The 18,088-nt window shown below is 37.4% G+C and overlaps 2 protein-coding genes across 4 annotated transcripts; both read left to right on the top strand.

Moving 5' to 3' along the window:
• The first annotated feature begins 2,872 nt into the window (after positions 1 to 2,872).
• On the top strand, positions 2,873 to 13,875 carry LOC120414487 (peptidoglycan-recognition protein LA). 2 transcript variants are annotated; one of them, XM_039575682.2, is made up of 5 exons: positions 2,873 to 3,465; positions 12,434 to 12,649; positions 12,718 to 12,950; positions 13,017 to 13,223; positions 13,298 to 13,875. In XM_039575682.2, exons 1-5 carry the CDS (start codon positions 3,129 to 3,131, stop codon positions 13,457 to 13,459), a joined length of 1,155 nt encoding a protein of 384 aa, XP_039431616.1. In that variant the 5' UTR covers positions 2,873 to 3,128; the 3' UTR covers positions 13,460 to 13,875. The 2 variants fall into 2 exon arrangements, with proteins under 2 accessions (XP_039431616.1, XP_039431617.1); XM_039575683.2 differs by lacking the exon at positions 2,873 to 3,465 and adding an exon at positions 7,926 to 8,793 and having other exon boundaries at positions 13,298 to 13,874.
• A 2,594-nt stretch (positions 13,876 to 16,469) lies between these two features.
• On the top strand, positions 16,470 to 18,088 carry LOC120414488 (peptidoglycan-recognition protein SA). 2 transcript variants are annotated; one of them, XM_039575684.2, is made up of 3 exons: positions 16,470 to 16,712; positions 16,768 to 16,856; positions 17,162 to 18,088. In XM_039575684.2, exons 1-3 carry the CDS (start codon positions 16,619 to 16,621, stop codon positions 17,576 to 17,578), a joined length of 600 nt encoding a protein of 199 aa, XP_039431618.1. In that variant the 5' UTR covers positions 16,470 to 16,618; the 3' UTR covers positions 17,579 to 18,088. The 2 variants fall into 2 exon arrangements, with proteins under 2 accessions (XP_039431618.1, XP_052566139.1); XM_052710179.1 differs by lacking the exon at positions 16,470 to 16,712 and having other exon boundaries at positions 16,772 to 17,096.

Here is an 18,088-nt window from a genome sequence, read left to right on the forward strand (position 1 = left end):
TTTTTTAACAATATATAGCATGACGGGTTTTCTTACAAAAACCACCCTTTTCACAATCTTACAAAGTTTAGCTTAAATAATTTTTTTTAGCATAACTTTTGAAGTACTTTTCTAAACCTCATAATATTAACTAGGGTCTTGTGGGACTCCAAGACGGATTGAATGAGACCGGAGATGATCGTGTGCAGACATTCGTTCAGAATTTGATTCTGAGTCGATAGGTATACGTGAAGGTGGGTCTACGAGGTCGAATTAAGAAGTTCATTTTTCGAGTGATTTTATAGCCTTTCCTCATTGAGGTGAGGAAGCCAAAAAATAGAACGATTCTGGATATGATAGATTGCTTGTATCATATCCAGAAATTGGATTTAGTTGAGAAGAAGTTTTATAGAAACTATCCAGGTTTTTTAAGCGAAGATGGCATTCGAATTGCGAACATCCGAAATGTCAAAATCGCGCAGTAGCACCAACATTAGAAAACAAATGTGGCTGTCATGCCATGGCACACTTTTTTCGGAATATTGGTACCACTGCGTGATTTTGACATTTCGGACGTTCACCATTCAAACGCCATCTTCGCTTAAAAACCTGGATAGTCCTCAAACAGGACATGTTGGAGACCTCAAATCCTGCCAAACTTCCTGTCAACTAAAATTCATTTATATTTTTAGTCTGCAACCCAACGATCTACTATTATTAACGGTATTTTCCTTCAAACTAATCTACAAACTCGATCCTGCTTCGGTGGCTCAGGTTGATCCATATTTCCATTAGACTGTCAGTCCAAATCTCCATATGAAAAGTTTGAATGCTTTCCATGAACATTGTGTCAGCTATAAATCTGGGATTCCCGTTTTATCCACCCAGTGGTTCGAACGGCGGCTAGATAATGATTGGAATAATTTAAATATGTTGGAAATCAGATTGTATGATTAATATGACGAGCCTCCCATTTCTATAAATGCCGTTTGTGCCTATCTATTACGTAGTTAATGCTTATCACTTCAATATGCTACAAATTCAATTCAGTGTCACGCCCACAAAGTAATATTCGATTTGTTTGAAGTGTGCTATCTAAGGATTACATATTTATTTTGCATACCTGTATTACTGATTGATAAGCATTTGTAAACTACAGATTAGGAATTGTCGTCATTCTAGGGTTTTGACGTAAAACTGTTTTTTTACATGGAATGATTTGACACAACTATATTTTTTAATGCATTTAATATTGTTGGTTAGTTTTGAAAATAAATTACTCTAAACAACACGAAAACGAAAAAAAAACTCGAGAGTACAATTTTTTTCGCAATTGAAGTTTTAAAAGCTCAATAAATTTCTGTCTACACAGCTAAAAAAGTAGCAATCCAGCTGCGTGTAAAAGGCCTGGGTGTAAAATAATTATTGCATTATTTTATGCAATTTTATGTGATTTTACACCCTGAAATATTTAGCCCATCAGCCCATCTTACTTGACCGAAATGGCAAGCTGATATATGTGTTTATCCATTCAGCTTTACATCGGTCTGATGGCCGAGTGGGCTAAGGCACCAGTCCTTACTGTTGGAGCTGGGTTTGAATCCCGTCGGTTGCAACTTTTTTTTGTGTTTGCAAAAATTGTACATACAGCGTGTAACACTTAAAAGTGTTTATTTCGACGAAAGTGATGTGCATGCCATTTTACCATCGGATTTTTTGCTGTGTATACACAGTAATTTTTTTTGTAAATTTGCAAGGTGTAATTTTGGAAGGTTGAATATTAACTCTTTTATGATTTAATTTTACCTCAATTTAAACTGAAAAAGTGACAAAACACCAGAAAAGTGGTGAAATTGCAAGTTTTCAGAGGTAAAATTTCCCTTTTTTTCTGACATTAAAGATGTACCCCTTCCCAGTTGTAATATTACCACGATTAGTTTACTGTATATTTAGCCTTTCTTGAATATTCTACTAAAATCAACATAGAACCACCCTTCAAACTATGATATTCCAAAAGTAAATTGCTCAAAATCCCATACAAATTGCAGAACTACTAAAACTTAAACAAGTTCCAATCTCCAGGTGAGTTTCTCCTGTCATAATACTATATAATAAGTACGGAATTTACCACAAAGTGAATACCTATATGCAGCAATTTTTTATTTTGAAATAAAATGGTTTAGATTTTTCTGAATTTTGAATGTCGGTCGCATTAAAAATAATATTTCTTGATTTGTTTGAAATAAAAAAAATCTATCACTTGTAAAAAATTACAGTTTTCAAGAATCAAATTGATACTTCTCGGTTCACAACTTCTAACCAAACACAGCAAAAAAAATGTAAATTTGGAAGGTTGAATATTACCTCTTTTATGATGTAATTTTACCACAATTTAGACAGAAAAAGTGACATTACACCAGAAAAGTGGTAAAATTTCCAGAGGTAAAATACACCTTTTTCTGACATAAAAGATGTACCCCTTCCCAGATGTAATATTACCATGATTTATTTATTTTTTCTGTGAAGGTTAGTTTAATAATAGAGACAAATTACAATATTCAATCACTAAACAAGTACAATACAGAAAAAGAAATATAATTGCCTGCAATAAACTCAACCAATACATTTCTTCACAGTCACATCAAGTGTTAGCACAATCCCCTCACACACATTGCATAATATTTTACATGTGATCTAGAGGGTGCATCTCTACCTCCAATTCAAGTATTCTACTTCTTGAATCCCACTTGGAGAAGTCCTTTCCCCTCAAACAACATGACATGCCACAATATCACAATTAGCTAAGCGCCGGAATTTCCCGCGGATCGAGCTCGCACATGAAACCCGATCTCAATGTATTCATCATCCGTACGTGCGACCGCAGAGCTTTTAGTACCTAACTAGCCGGTTTACAGAGCAGAGTGCATACAGAATATCCGCGCCGCTATCACGTTCAACAATTCAATACCTCACAGTGCAAACATTCACCTTTCCTGTGGCGTTGATATTCGTTCGTGAGTGTAATTATTGCACAGTTCTCGTGGAACCTTCCATCGGATTAGTGCGGTGTCTTAAAGCGGAAATTGTGACGTTCTCACGAACTCTCCGTTCCTGAAGTCGTGAGTTGCGTGCCAAAAGCAACACCTACCATGGATCCAAACACCCCCCAACCGTCGGCAACTCCACTGCCAGAGACGGTGGCGAATGCCCTGATGAGCATCAACCCGCGGTACAATAGCTTCCACCAGCACAATGCCATCCCGAGTATGCCGAGCAACAGCTACAACCAGGATTCTGGCCACGGGTCAGCAGCGGCCAATGGCAACGGGAGTAACAATGGCAACACCAGCGTCCAGCCCGCCACGACCAGCGTGATCAATCTGTCCAACTCGAGCGACGTGGTCATCGGACCCATGACTCAGTACCAAGGTGCTGTTACGATCTATCAGTACATGGACGCTACCGTTGAGGCGACCCGAATTGCTTGTGAGTATATAACCCGTTGCTGCGGACAATCACGTACAAACCCCTTCTCGGGAGGGGTGACATCTATGGGCCAGGTGACAATCGATCAACTTGCGTCAACAACAATGTCCCCCCGGCCCGAAAGTGCCGACCATCGACCGCGATGGACATTTCTGGTTCTATGGGAGTGCGGACGATCGCGGATATACGACGACGACGACGACGTGATGCCGGGTTAATTATTGCAAAATCGTGCGTACACCTTGGACGGACAGTGACGACAACCCGATGGGAGAAATCCGTTGTGCGATCCATAGACAACAATAATTGCAAGTGAAACGTGAGATAATTTGATGATTAGTGCTGGATTAAGGTTTATCGCGCGCATATCAAAGCGGAGGAAACCACCGAACTTGTACGTTGGATTCTTTTGATATTAGTTCTGGGAAGTAAAAATCACCCAAATTTAAAGTAACAGACTTAACTTTCCAATTATAAAAGATTCTCCCCAGTTTTTCTGATATTTCGAAACATATAAACTGAATTCTAATGAATCAAAAATTCTTGATGTGGAGACCAATTTGCACCAACCACTTAAATTAGACACAAATCGATCCAATGCAAATGCAACCGGTTTAAGAAATCACGTTGTTTTAAGCAGTTGAAACAATCAAAATCCCCTGTTTGAACTCAACCGCAATCATATATTACGTCGTCACGAGCTGAGTGAGCGTAACACATAAACTCACACAACACAATACTGAAACGAAATGTGTCCTCACGATAAGTGATGGGTTTTCGCGAAACTGTAAGGAATCATTTTAAGTGCTTGAGAAATCAGTGAGTTTATTTCTTTTGTGGTCTCTATTGCAAGTTTCTGCTCGAACCTAGGAGTCATCTTTCTACTCGAAGGAACCTTCCACCCCAGGATCCAAACTGACGACCTTTGGATTGTGAGTCCAACCGCCGCCAGCAATTCCAGCGGATTAAGCTTAGTTTGGTGTGTTGTTTGTCTTTATAGCTAAAAGACGACTCCCACGCTTGGAATGACTTAACGCCCTAACAACAACCAAGGCCGGGACCGACGTTTTACTTCCTCATCTGATAGAAGGTTGGAGCAGATGGGAATCGAACCCATGATCTTCCACTTACTAAGCGGACAGCGTAACCGTTCGGCCACGCACTGCCAGTTTAGAAGACGCCAATCAGAAGAATAGTTACAAACGAAAGCTTATGAAAAAAAATATTTTATTTTAAAACTTACGCCTTACCCAAAAAACAGAATAAAATCATTTTTTTGTGTAATAAGGCCGTTACATTTTTTTTAAGTTTAATTATGCTACTTGAAGAGACTGAAAAAATCATTAACAGCTTGAGCAACATTGATATCGAGAAGATCAATATGCCAGAGAGTCGATTGCAGTCCAGTGTTGGTATTATCGAGCTCTAGCGAGAAAAATTTCTCTCTCTCGAGTTCTCGCCGCGAGTCTCGAGCTGCCGAGAGAAACTCATCGATTGCCCGTGCTCTCCTCCGCTCGCGAACGGGATAGCTCGCGAGCAAGAATTGCCCGTTTGCGAGAAGTTGAACGCACGGAACGGAACTGTACGGATTTCCCGATTTTTTACAGGCATGATTTTTCGTATAATACGAGTTTTGAAGGAATTCAATGATGATAATAACAACATTAGAAAATTAAATTACTTTTTTGCTTTGGCCAGTTATTTTTTAATTTGACATTTTTTATTTAACTGTGAGTTTGATATTTAATGGATTATTTGGGTAGCTCAAACATTACGATTCAATTATTTGATTCCTTACAAAACAAAAAGTGTACGGATTTTGTAAAAGTTGGTACCCTTATTCATGAAGCACCCATGCAAAAAAAAATCATTTCGAAATTTCCAGCAATTTTCACTCCTACACTTTTTTGAGCAAACTGTTGGGCAGCCTCTTTAATATTACCAGAGAGAAGGGATACTATAATACTCTTTGATTCAACTCACGTTATTTTGGTAACTATCGATACGATTTCCAATGTATAATTTCGGAATTTGAAAATCTAGCCCAACGTTCAAAAATGTGCAAAATAAGTGAATTAAGCCATTTCATTAAGATGATCGTGAACATTTCTAAATTATGTTTTAATAAAAAAGCAGAAAATTTCACAAAAGTTTGATTTTTTAACATTCGAACAAACAGTTCCAACATTTTACAAATCGAAAAGTAAGGACTAATTATAAGATACTGAGAAAAACACATTTTTTACAAAATTTAGGCTCAGCCTTGTAGTCTGATGAACAAAGTAAAAAACATTTAGAGAATTTAATCAGCCTTTCAAACATATTATTCGCAGGAGTGCTTTTCCTTCATAAAGTATTTAAAAAAACAGAACTCTTTAAAAATTATAAAAAAAAATTGATTATATTTCAAATCTTTTCAAAAAATCATAAATCCAGTACCAAATATTGTAATATCCTAAACTCTTGCACGAACATTTAAAAAATATATTTCTGCAATTACATTTTAACTGATAAAAGTTTTTTTCGTGTACATATTTTTCTTGAAATTCCTTTTTATAACCTACAACTTTGCCGAAGACAGCAAATCACTTCACAGAAATCCCTATTCATTACTACTCATAATAAAAAAAAATCGAAGGTCGTGAAAACTGTTACGGCCTTTTACAAGTCAACACGAGACATGCCCATTTTGTAAAGCCAACCCATAAAATTGTGTGGTGCCTTGTATGAGCATGAGCATGAGCATGGTTGACTGCCAATGAGCTGCTACTCCGTTATTGACAGATCAGCTGAAGTTAAACAATGAATCAAAAATGATCAGTGGGAGCCAACCATCCGTTCACTGTTTAACCCCTGAAGACCCCGACTTTTTTAGTCAATACCGGCGCCCTCCCAAGAAGCCTGCAGTTCAACAAAAGGGAGGAATGTTAGTCCGATAGTTGAAATTGCAGACTCAGTTTTTCGCTATATACTTGTTGATACCGCTTGAGACCGTTGAATCCACAGCATCTCCTTCAAGCATCACGTGATTATTTTTTTTGGGTTACTAGGATAAGGTATTGGCTTTTCGATGCCTCCCGAGCTACGATGCTATGGGGAGGACTTTCATAACCAACCCGTCGGCGAGCCTTCCGAGCAACGATGCTATGGGAAGGTCTTTCTAATTAGCACACCAAAACACTCGCGCACAGGTATTTAAATACTGAATAAATGTAATTTTTCATCACGATTACCCAGACGACATTGATGATATAGGAAGGACTTTTTTACAGTCATTTACAGTAACACTTAAACTTATTTTAATGCAGCAATTCACACGACGTCGTGCCTCCCGATCAACGATGATGTAGGAAGGACTTGAGCAAGCCAATCAGGATGAAACACGAAATAAAATTCTTTTCTTTTCACACACAATGCCACATAATTGACCGCGCGTCACCACACGGAGAAAAAAGAGTTCCCAAAATCGTGATCAAGCGTTCATTAAAATGAGAACCAAAGTGTTCAAATTTCATGGTACGTTTTTCAAAATCGTACCATGGGATTTGAACACTTTGTTCAGGGTTCCCATTTTCATGAACGCTTGTTCACGATTTTGGGAACTCTTTTTTCTCCGTGCACCCAACAAATTCAACTGATTTTTTTCTGCTTGTGGGCAAGCCAACCAGGATGAAACACGAAATAAAATTCTCTTCTTTTCACACACAATGCCACATAATTGACCGCGCGTCACCACCCAACAAATTGAACTCATAAAATTGTGTGGTGCCTTGAATGAAAAAAAAAACATATTGTGTAAAATGGCTTCTTTTCACCTAGGAAATGAAAGTTTCATCCAAATCAAAAGTTGAAAATGTCGTAAAAAATGCAAAATTCTACAGAATTACTGAATTGCGCAAAAATATATAAATATCGGTCCATGTTATATTATTGGTTATAAAATACATCCGCGCGAAGCTCTTTGGTGCTTAAATGAAAAGGGTGTTTCAGAATCATTTACTGAATCCTCTAAAAATTCTCTCAGCCATTAAAATATGTTCACAACACAGCACTAGAGGTGGCTGCACTTTTATCGTTTTCTCCAATATGATCTTAGTTTTTATACTAGACAATAAACAATGCAACACAAAATAAGCTAGAATGCAACCCCCACCTTCTGGGATGTCACCCACACCTAGCACTCAGGAACAACCAAACTGTTCATGGTGAGAATGCACACAAAATACATAATATACGATGAAGACGTCGAGGGCACGACACACTTAAAAATGCTGAATGGAATTTGTAATAAAAATGCTGAGTTGAAATTCCGTTAATATTTGACCTATTAGATTTTTTGCATTCATACATTAAAACTGTTTGTTTAACCTCCAAAGATCTACTTTTCTTTGTTTTTTGTACTGTACACAAATTGTACCCACCCTCGTATTGTTGAGTAGCCGTCCACTCACGAGGTTTACGGCTTAGTACTTTCCACGTTCCAGCGAATGCATCGCAATTCTGTGCCGTCAACGCGACTCTACTAGCAGCCAGCCAGACTGAACTCGTCGTTGAAACGCCGTGCACGCACCACACTCCCTGGTGGTTTGTATACATTTCATCGTTTCGGATTAAAGAAAATAAACAGGTCCCCCGGGCTGCGAAGTATCATTCAATCGACGACCGTCCAGTAATGCGGTACAAATTCGGGCAACATTGCGACAACAGCTGACGCAGGTCTTCAGCACGCGCCGTGACACGTCCGGACGAGAAAGTCCGCGGATTATCCACATTGGTTAAACAAGTCGCGACCTATAGCTGTGCTAACCAGAAGAAAGTATCAGCAAACACGGCTAATTCAATTTGGAGCGGGTTGAATAAGTCGTCAGTTATCCGTAATAGCCGGCCTAAACGCTCGGCAAGAAGAAGGTTTGCAACTGTGCGGAATCAAACAGTTCTGAGAGCTGATGCGGTGACCAGCCTGTTTGGGGACGTTCCCACCGGAAACCGTCAACGTTTTTAGTTACGCCAATTGAATGTAAAATATGCAAAATACCCAGTTCGTCCGTAACCGAACGTGAACAAGTGAAGTGCAGTGCGGTGTGGTCTTTCAGTGAAATCAAACGTGAATCATGAAGCTGCTGTTGAAAATCCACAGCAAAGATCGTCACTACCTAACTCTGCAGCGGAAACGTAAATACTACCGACGAGTGTCGAAGTCATCGTCATCGTCTTCGTCAGCTTCATCCCAGTCCAGCCTGGTCAACTCGTCCTCCTCTCCAGTAGACATCTTTGGCAGAAGTGCACCCTATCCTGTTCCGACGCCAGGGGCTTATTCCACGGCTAGATGTGTGTATTGTAGTGCATTGTAAAATAGTTTAAGCTTAAACATATTGAGCCTAGCTTGAACGTAAATTGGATTTTTCGACGCACATCGTGTTATTTATAGACTTCAATGTTTACAGTTTGTTGTATCCATCAGCGTTGTATGTTTGTTGTTATTGTTACGCTGGATTCTTTTTATTTGCCTCCCTCAATTCCTCGTAAAACAAGGTTGATTGCACTTGAAATTAGAGCATTTCACAAATCCATTTTAGGCCATTGCAAATACTTTTCAAAGTTTATGTCGCATATGTTTTGGCACGTTCCAAAATACTTTGAATTTTAGAAATTCCAATGTACAGCATCACGAAGAAACATTTTTTTGTCAGTATTAACATATTTTGGAAACTTATGATTGCAAAGCAAGTGGACAGGTATCTAATGCATTTTAAAACACTTTTTTCATGCGAATGTTAAAACTGTGGCTTGTATTTAATGTTTCCACTTTTTTTCTACAAAACATTTTACAACAAAGTTTGGCTATTTTTACAACAAAGTTTGGCTATTTTTACAATTCTAATATGTTGTCAATTAAAATTTGAAAAATATTTTTTTATGCATAATCAAATTTGCTTTAGAAAATTACTACACATTTTTAGATAAACTTTTTTTCAAAAAATCCTTTAAAAAATATAAAGCCTAGAACATTTCCTACAATTTGCTTTGTTTTACCTAGAGGGTGACGAGCGGGAATTCTCGGGAAAAAATTCCCGGGAAATCGACCATTTTTGGACCTCTCGATTCCCGGGAAATTCGGTCGAGACTCCCGGGAAATTTAAACTTATAAATAAATAAGCAAACTATATAAAATAATCAGAAAAAACATTTGAGAAATTAAAAAATTGTTCAGAACATTGAATGTTCAATGTTCGATGTTCGTGTTCGAATAAACCAATGTTTCTCTAATCTTCTTATTTAGAAAGTGTAAATTTTAACTTGTCAAAAATTCCTATGACTAAAATTGAGAGAAGCCAAAAAAAATGTGGACTCCAAAATTTACCTTCAAAATTATTTAGCAGCTACAGCCCAGATATGAAAAATTAAATGTTTTATTTTCAATTATTTTTTTTCTAATTATTTCTAAAAGGGAAAAGCCTTTGGGTTTTCCAGATAACTGTAAATATTTCTTCAATGAAAATTTAATGTTGACCTTAAAAATTACAAAAATAACAGTTTAATTTGTTGTTTAGAGTTGTTTTTTTATATTGCAAAATTCCCGATAATGGGAAATTTTATATAAGCTATGTTAGTTATTTTTATACAAAAATCTAATAACAAGTTTGTGCAACTTTTGGAAAATCACTCAGTGCGAATTAAGATAAAATTTTAAACTACAATTTTGAGTCTTAAAAAACTCAAGAAACGATTTTGTATTTGCAGATTCAGAAAAAAATAAAAGGTTTTATATAGTTCCTCAAAATAATGAGGCTGCTTAAATTAACGTTTCATAGAATTAGTATGAATTAATTGTAACTGAATTCATTGAAAAGAAACAAATTTATTACTTTTCATTTTAAATTTTTGGCACTATTGGCATAGTAAAAATATTCCCGGGTCCCGGGAATTCCCGGGAAATCGCCAAGTTCAACTCTCGATTCCCGGGAAATTGAAAATCTCGAGAATCGTCACCCTCTAGTTTTACCTTGTTGTTCGGACAGCTGGGTTCTGAGATATGTACCTACATTCACTTAAAGTTTAAATTTTGTAAAAAAAAAAAGTATTTTTCTCAGTGTTATCTTTTTAGCTACCGTCAGTGGGGGTGACTATGGGTCAAAAAAATTCAATGTCAAAGTTTCTTAATAACATAAACAATTTAAATACCATCGAAAATCTTTCAACGAAGATTTGTTCTTAGATAGTTTACTAACATTTTCCCAAAATATGGTGGATTTTGATGAACACTACCTTAAATGCCTATTGTTTGAAAATTGACCCAATCTCACCCCTTAGAGGGGGTGACATTGGGTCAAATGAAACTAAAATGATGCTCAAATACAACGATATGGTAAAAACAAGTCATCCAACAGTGTTTCTTGTTCGAGGGAATGGTATTGACATGCTACAATGTTTGAAAAGGAGATTTTCAAACAATTGGGTAGTTTTCGAGCAATTCCAACAAAAATATTAGAAAATGATTTTTCGAGAGGTCATTTTTGGTCAAAAACGTACCTCAACCTTTGACAGCTGTCAAAATAACAGGATTTGTTCCAGGAACGAGTTTTTTCAGCGAAGTCATCTTAAGATGTCCCCTACACAACCCTTTTAACAGAATTCAGTTTCATTGAGAAGAACCTGAGAAATGGTAAAATCCGTAAAAAATCACTTTGACCCAATCTCACCCCCCAGACCCAATGTCACCCCCACTGACGGTGCCCTTTTTCGACTCACGAAAACTCGAAAACTTTTGGATCGATTTTCCATGTTCAAAAATGAAACTAAATTTTCTCCAAGTTTTAAATAATTTTCCTTATTTCGAGGGTAAGTTTTTGACAGGGCCAGAAAACAAATATTTTAGACATTTCCAAATGTAAGGCAAGATTTCAAAATTATTTTTAAGAGAAAAAAAACAGCAAATTTTGCAAACAAAAAATCATGTTCAATCATTTAGAATCGAACCCAAAATTGCCGAATTATCGCGAGTTGAAAAATATTGGCTTTTTATGAGATGCCACTAACAAAAACTTAATTTCCACTGAATTTTAATTTAAGATGCTGTATCTCAGCAACCACACAGTAAAAAATTGAAAAAATTTGGCAGGTGTAATTTTGGAAGGTTTACCTCTTTTATGATGTAATTTTACCTCAATTTAGACTGAAAAAATGACATTACACCAGAAAAGTGGTAAAATTACACATTTCCAGAGGTAAAATTACACATTTTTTCTGACATTAAAGATAATCCCCTTCTCAGATGTAATATTACCAAGATTTTTTTACTATGCAGCTGTCTGATCCACAAAGTCAAAAATCAAAGTTATAGGCAATTTTCTAGGCTATTCGTTTTTTTACAGGTGTAAAGTACATAGTAAAAAATAATGTAAATTTGGAAGCTTTAATTTTGGAAGGTTAAATATTACCTCTTTTATGATGTAATTTTACCTCAATTTAGACTGCAAAAGTGACATTACACCAGAAAAGAGGTAAAATTACACATTTCCAGAGGTAAAATTACACATTTTTTCTGACATAAAGGATGTACCCCTTCCCAGATGTAATATTACCATGATTTTTTTCTGTGTATTTTTCAAAAGTAAAAAACCGAATTTGAAAAAAAAAATCAGATGAAAATAACTTGAAAACGATAAAGTTTATAATACAAATTTATAAAGTCATTTGAGATTGAAAATTTGATTTAGCATTTAAAAACGCCTTTTAAGTTTTAGTTTTTTTTTCTGATTATTTTTTTTAAATATACTATCTCCGGAATCAGATTTTGCTACAAAAAAACTCTAACGCAAAAGATGCTTTTTTAAGTTCCCTAAAGCATGGCAAAAAAAAACAACTGTATGGAGTCGGCAAACTTAGTAATCTCGATAACTCATTAAGATATTCTATAGAACAACAACAATCAACAAACTAAATAAATGAGACTGATTCCTTATTTCAGCCGGTCGTAACAACCAAAACCGCGGCCTTCCCTCCTCGGGAGAGGCACCCTCCGTCCTACGCCAGGAGCGATACTTCCTGTACGGAGCCCTAATCCTGTTCGTGATCATCGCATTCTCTACCGCACTTTACTTCGTGATCAACCACATGCAGGGCAACGAACCGACGCCAAGCCAGCCCCCGATCCTGTTTGGCGACAGCTATGCGTCGGGAACAAGTTCGTAGAAAATTTGGGGACGCGGCTCGACAACAACCTATGATCATTTTAGACTAACTTTCTTGCAGTTCCAAATCTTGGCAATGGCCATCTAGTCATCGACCGCCCAAATTGGGGCGCCCAGAACGAAGTGCGGGGCCGCTATCCGCTGTTCCCACCGATTCCGTACGTGGTCATCACCCACATTGGAGTGCAGTCGACACCCTGTTTGGACATGTACCGGTGCTCGATCAAGATGCGGACCATCCAGGATGCGGCAGTGGCCGAAATGGGACTGCCGGACATTCCCAACAATTTCTACGTAAGATTTGATTTATACTTAAGTGCTTAACATTGCAAACTGACCGTCTTCGTTTTAATCCCACAGCTCGGCGGGGACGGCTTCATCTACGTTGGCCGCGGGTGGAACATTTCCAACGCGTACTCCAACCGGACCCTCTCGATCTGCTTCATGGGGGACTACATTCGCTACGAGCCGAATGAGAAGCAGTACTCTGCCCTGCAGCACCTGCTGGCCCACGGAGTGGCCACCGACCATCTGACGAGGGACTACAAGCTGGTGTCCCACAATCAGGTTGGTATTTATCGTTATCGTTAACATTCTTGAAATCAAGAGTTAACGACGATTCTCACCCCTTTGCTTTGCAGACCAAAAGCACCAAGAGCCCAGGACCGTACATTTACGAGCGAATCTCCAAGATGCCCCGGTGGTCACAGTGCGGAAATCCTGGCTACATTCGCTGTGGATCGGAAATCGGACTGCCGGCGGTATGGGATCAAGACTTTCCCAAGAGGAATAAAACTGCTTAGGGAAGCTAGCTAATATGCTAATGTAAGGCATAATACGACGCGCATTCATGAATCAACGGCACAGTATTTGTTGTTGTTATTACTAGGTTATTACTACATTTTACATGCTCAACGTAGATCATTTTGAGATCCTCAGTGCAGCAAAAGTAAACGTCAACTTCTGTTTTAGGAGTCAGCTTTATGTAGCAAAGTATTGTGAAGATTTAAGTATATGTGATAAAACTATCCCATGCTACGGATTTATTACTTAGTGTTGCTGGCATAGTGGAATACACAAAATATGTCATCATGTTTAGTATTGTACTAGATGAATGGTCAAGTAAACTTTACGTAATGTTGAAAAAAGGATTTAAAAAAATGGTCAGTTTATAATTGTACATAAATTGTTATACATTCGTGAATAAATATTAGTCATTAACAGGTTCGAAAATAGAATTACTTTTATTTAACAAAAAGTAAAACTGAATAATTCTCCACGTTTTCGCAATTTTGACTTTCCTTCATATATTCCATCAAAATCAAATCAAATTATCGTGACGTTCTCGATTGCAAGATTCCCACTCGAAACAAGTTGTTCGAAGGCTAGATTGTTGAGGCAATTGCAAACCTCTTTTGACACCTAAGCTTCCATCCACCCCGGGATTCGAACTGACGTCCTTTGGATTGTGAGTCCAACTGCCTATCAGCCACTCTACCGAGACAGGACCCAGGGAGACGACTCCTGCACCTGAACTGAGCTAATGACCTAACCCTTTAGGTTAGACCGGGGCCAACGTTTACTTCCCCATCCGACGGAAGGCGTGGTCAGACAAATCTCGTCTCGAAAAATGCCACCGGGACCGTCTGGGATCGAACCCAAGCCAACTGGGTGAGAGCCAACCACGCTTACCCATACACCACGATTCCATACACGTATAGATGGAAGATTTATTTTTAGAAAATCAAATATAAGATTTGAATATTAGTGTCAAAGTACATCAAGAAATCGTTTGCAACAAATTTTATAAAATGCATGAAATAATTTAACAACTCTTGGATTAGTTTTCAAAAAGCCATAAGAGCCATTGGTAAACAAAGTCCTTTTTCCATCGGTACTCGACCTACTTACAAAAAAAAACAAAATCAAAAATGCTCGAGATTGTTCATCTACATGTCGTCAGCTGTGTGCTATCTTGTGACATAGACCATTTTGGTCGAAAATGAGTTAATGATGACGTTTTTGCTATACTTAACAAACACTACAAGATGCTTCCATTTCCCGGATATCGCAATACACACTTGTGACATAGACCAATTTATCATCAAAATGATCGTGCACACTTGTGACACGACTTACATGTTGTTGGAAAATGTGGAAAATTTGTCTTGTTTTTCACAAATTTATGTTGTTAACACTTTCTAAAAGCAATGCAATCTTTTGTTTTTGAAAATATACTGATTAAGTCGGTTAAACTATTGATTTATGTCTATTTTAGTTTGTATGGGAATTATGTGCACACTTGTGACACATAGTACAGTTTTACTTTCGAAACACACTTTTGACACGTGCTTTTCAGATTTTTGATTACATAATTTACTGTATCTTTCAACTGGTGTAACCAAATTAGTTGAAACTTGGAGCGTTTGATAAGCGATAGTATACGAACCGATTGCTTCAAAAGGTTTGGCTCTACCATTCATAGTTTTGAAAATATTTATCATCAAACTTTAAAAATCGATTTTCTAGAATAGTACTAAATGGCCGTTGTCACAAGATAGCACACAGCTGACGATGTCCTTTAAGCGCCTCAAACTAAAAATATATGAAATTTTGTTTCATTTTCGAGAAAAACGAAAATTAGTGTCAGAGGTCACGGTAGCTCTTACGGCTTTTTGAAAACTCATCCGAGAATTGAACTTCAAAATTCTAAGCAGTAAAAAATATTCTTTAAGTAAATTTGAAAAAAAGTTTATGCTACAATATTGAATTTGTTGGCAATATAAATTTATATTTTTATTTGAAAAAAGTTTTCTGATAAATTTCAAATAGATATTTATTTAACCTAAAGTTAATTAACTTAGATAACGGTGCACATCAACCAGAGCTTTTGCTTCAAGATTTTTGCTACAGACATTTTAGTATCTTCAAAACTACGGAAACTATCGATATAAGTTTTGATTAATCTACTAAACTGCCACTCAAATCAAGTCCGTCCCATGTGTAATTTCGTTAATTTTGAGTTAATGATGCAGTTTGGTTCAAAACCATGTGAACTATCAGGAAAACTAATTAAATTAGTAGTTTATTCCAGAAAACCGTAGCAAATCTCACTTTATTTCTAAAATTCTAACACGTAGCCTTATGGGTGGGACAACTTTGACACGCGTTTTTCTCGGATTGCTGTTTTTACATATGGGACGGATTAGATTAGAGCGGCAGTAAAGTACTGTCTATAAAATAATTCAGAAAAAAGTTGGCCTATTTTTACATTCAGATTGCTGCAGGATTGGGTCCGTGATTTCGACAATGTTGGAATAAGCAGACAACAACTTCTTTGGTTAATGTATGTACCCTTAGACAAACGTTGAGTTGCAAATTCCTAAAATAAGCATTAAAGCTATTAAAAAAAAACATTCTGTAGAAAAATAATGGACATTGTGTAGCCAACCTATGTACATGTTTTAAAAATAAACAAAATTTTAAAAAAATGCACTTATTTAAAAACATAACAAAACCACCATAAAATAGAAACGGCTCTCACTGTCAATCGCTTTGTTGGAATTTCCCAGATAAGCGAAATCCACTACGTATATAACGGGGTTCCCCACAACCACTAACGTCTTGTTACAGGATCGAAAGTATTTTAGGGTGGCTCTCTATAATTCCATAAATCATTTTTTTTTTCAAATTATGTCTCGGTACTAAAACACTAGATTGATTTAAAATAGCTAAACAAAATCTAACTTCCCTCTATTGACCACCCTAATGTGTAACCCATACTACTCAACTTCTGAAGAGAGATCGCCAATTTTGCATGCGACTTACAGTTCCAATCGTCAACAAGCCGCGAATGTGATTGCATCGTGAAGTAAATCGGAGCAATGAGTTGTTACCATCATATTCGTTAAAATTCATAAAAAAAGTTATCCTAAGCTGAGCAGATAACCATAGTTTAAAAAATGGCTAAAAACGACAATTGTGAGATCAGTATGGATAATCAAATTCACTCCAAAGATCAAGATGCAGAGTCAGGCATTTCCAACGAACACAGAGGTAATAATGAGACCGTTCGACTCAAAACTGTTGCTTTAAAAAATTTTTTTTGTAGAATCAATGAGCAAAGCTGCCGAATCAAGCCCATTTGCTGGCGTTCTCGACGTCCTTGCAAGAAACAAACCGATACTGGACGTACTATCGGTAACGTGTTTGATACTTATCATAGCCAGTATTGGAGTGGTTGTATCCTTAGTTTTCTTGTTTGGAAAATCATCCCCCCAAACAAGCACAGTTGATGATTTCACGGAAGATAACTCCGCCAGGATCGTGACACGAATAGAATGGCTTGCGCAGCCACCAAAAGAAACACTAGATCTGCTGCTACTGCCAGTTCAAAAAGTTATTATAGCACACACAGCAACAGAAGGGTGTACTACGATAGTAAACTTATTTAGTTATTTCTTTATCAGCTTAATTTTTAAGTTACGTTTTCTTTCTATCATTAGTCCCAGTGCGTGGCCATGACGAGTCGCATCCAAGGATTCCACATGGCACCGGATTCGAAGAACTTCTCGGACATTGCGTACAACTTCCTGGTCGGAGCCGACGGAAATATCTACGAAGGTCGAGGTTGGGACAAACGAGGTGCTCATACCAGAGGATTTAACAAGGACAGTATCTGCATCGCATTCATCGGAACTTTTAACGACGAGGAAGCTTCGGAACCACAACTAAAAGCCGCCCGTCGACTGATCGCCATGGGAGTGGAACAGGGGATGATCGACCCACGCTATCGACTGTACGGACAACGGCAACTGGCGCCGTTTTCAAGCCCTGGCAAAAAGTTGTATCAGCAGATTAAAGTATGGCCAAATTGGTCGAGCGAACTGGGACCGAGGCACTGGGAAAGTGAGATGGGATGATGCTGTAATAATCTGTATAAAAAAATAAAATAATCTCGAAAAACACACACAAAAGATTTAAAAAGATTATAGCTTAATATAATTCCATAGCAATTATACACGGAATTTTCAATTATATTTACTGGCAGGAAATTCACTTAAACTGAATTCTGTCGATTAGAGCGTGTTCAGAGAAACTAAATCTATCATACCTTGACAAAACTAAAGCGTTATTTGACATCAACTTCAAACAAGCCGAGTTGTGGAATCTGTTATAAACAAAACAATCAACTTCATAATTGTTGTGATATAAACGAGGTGAACTAATCACAACAAAACTATTAAAACTTTATTAAAAACTGCTTCCAAAAAATGTTAAATGTGTTCGGGCAGTGGCCTCAAAGGAAGTGATCGACGATGACTTGCTCCTCTCTCTCGATCCACGTCAGCATCGACGAGCATGACAGCTGTCACGCAGTGAGCCATCGCAGACGATTCGTGGCATCGTCAGGGTGGTCCTCCAACAATAAT

Source organism: Culex pipiens, chromosome 3 (genome assembly GCF_016801865.2).
Source record: "Culex pipiens pallens isolate TS chromosome 3, TS_CPP_V2, whole genome shotgun sequence".
NCBI classification, from domain to species: Eukaryota; Metazoa; Arthropoda; class Insecta; order Diptera; family Culicidae; genus Culex; species Culex pipiens.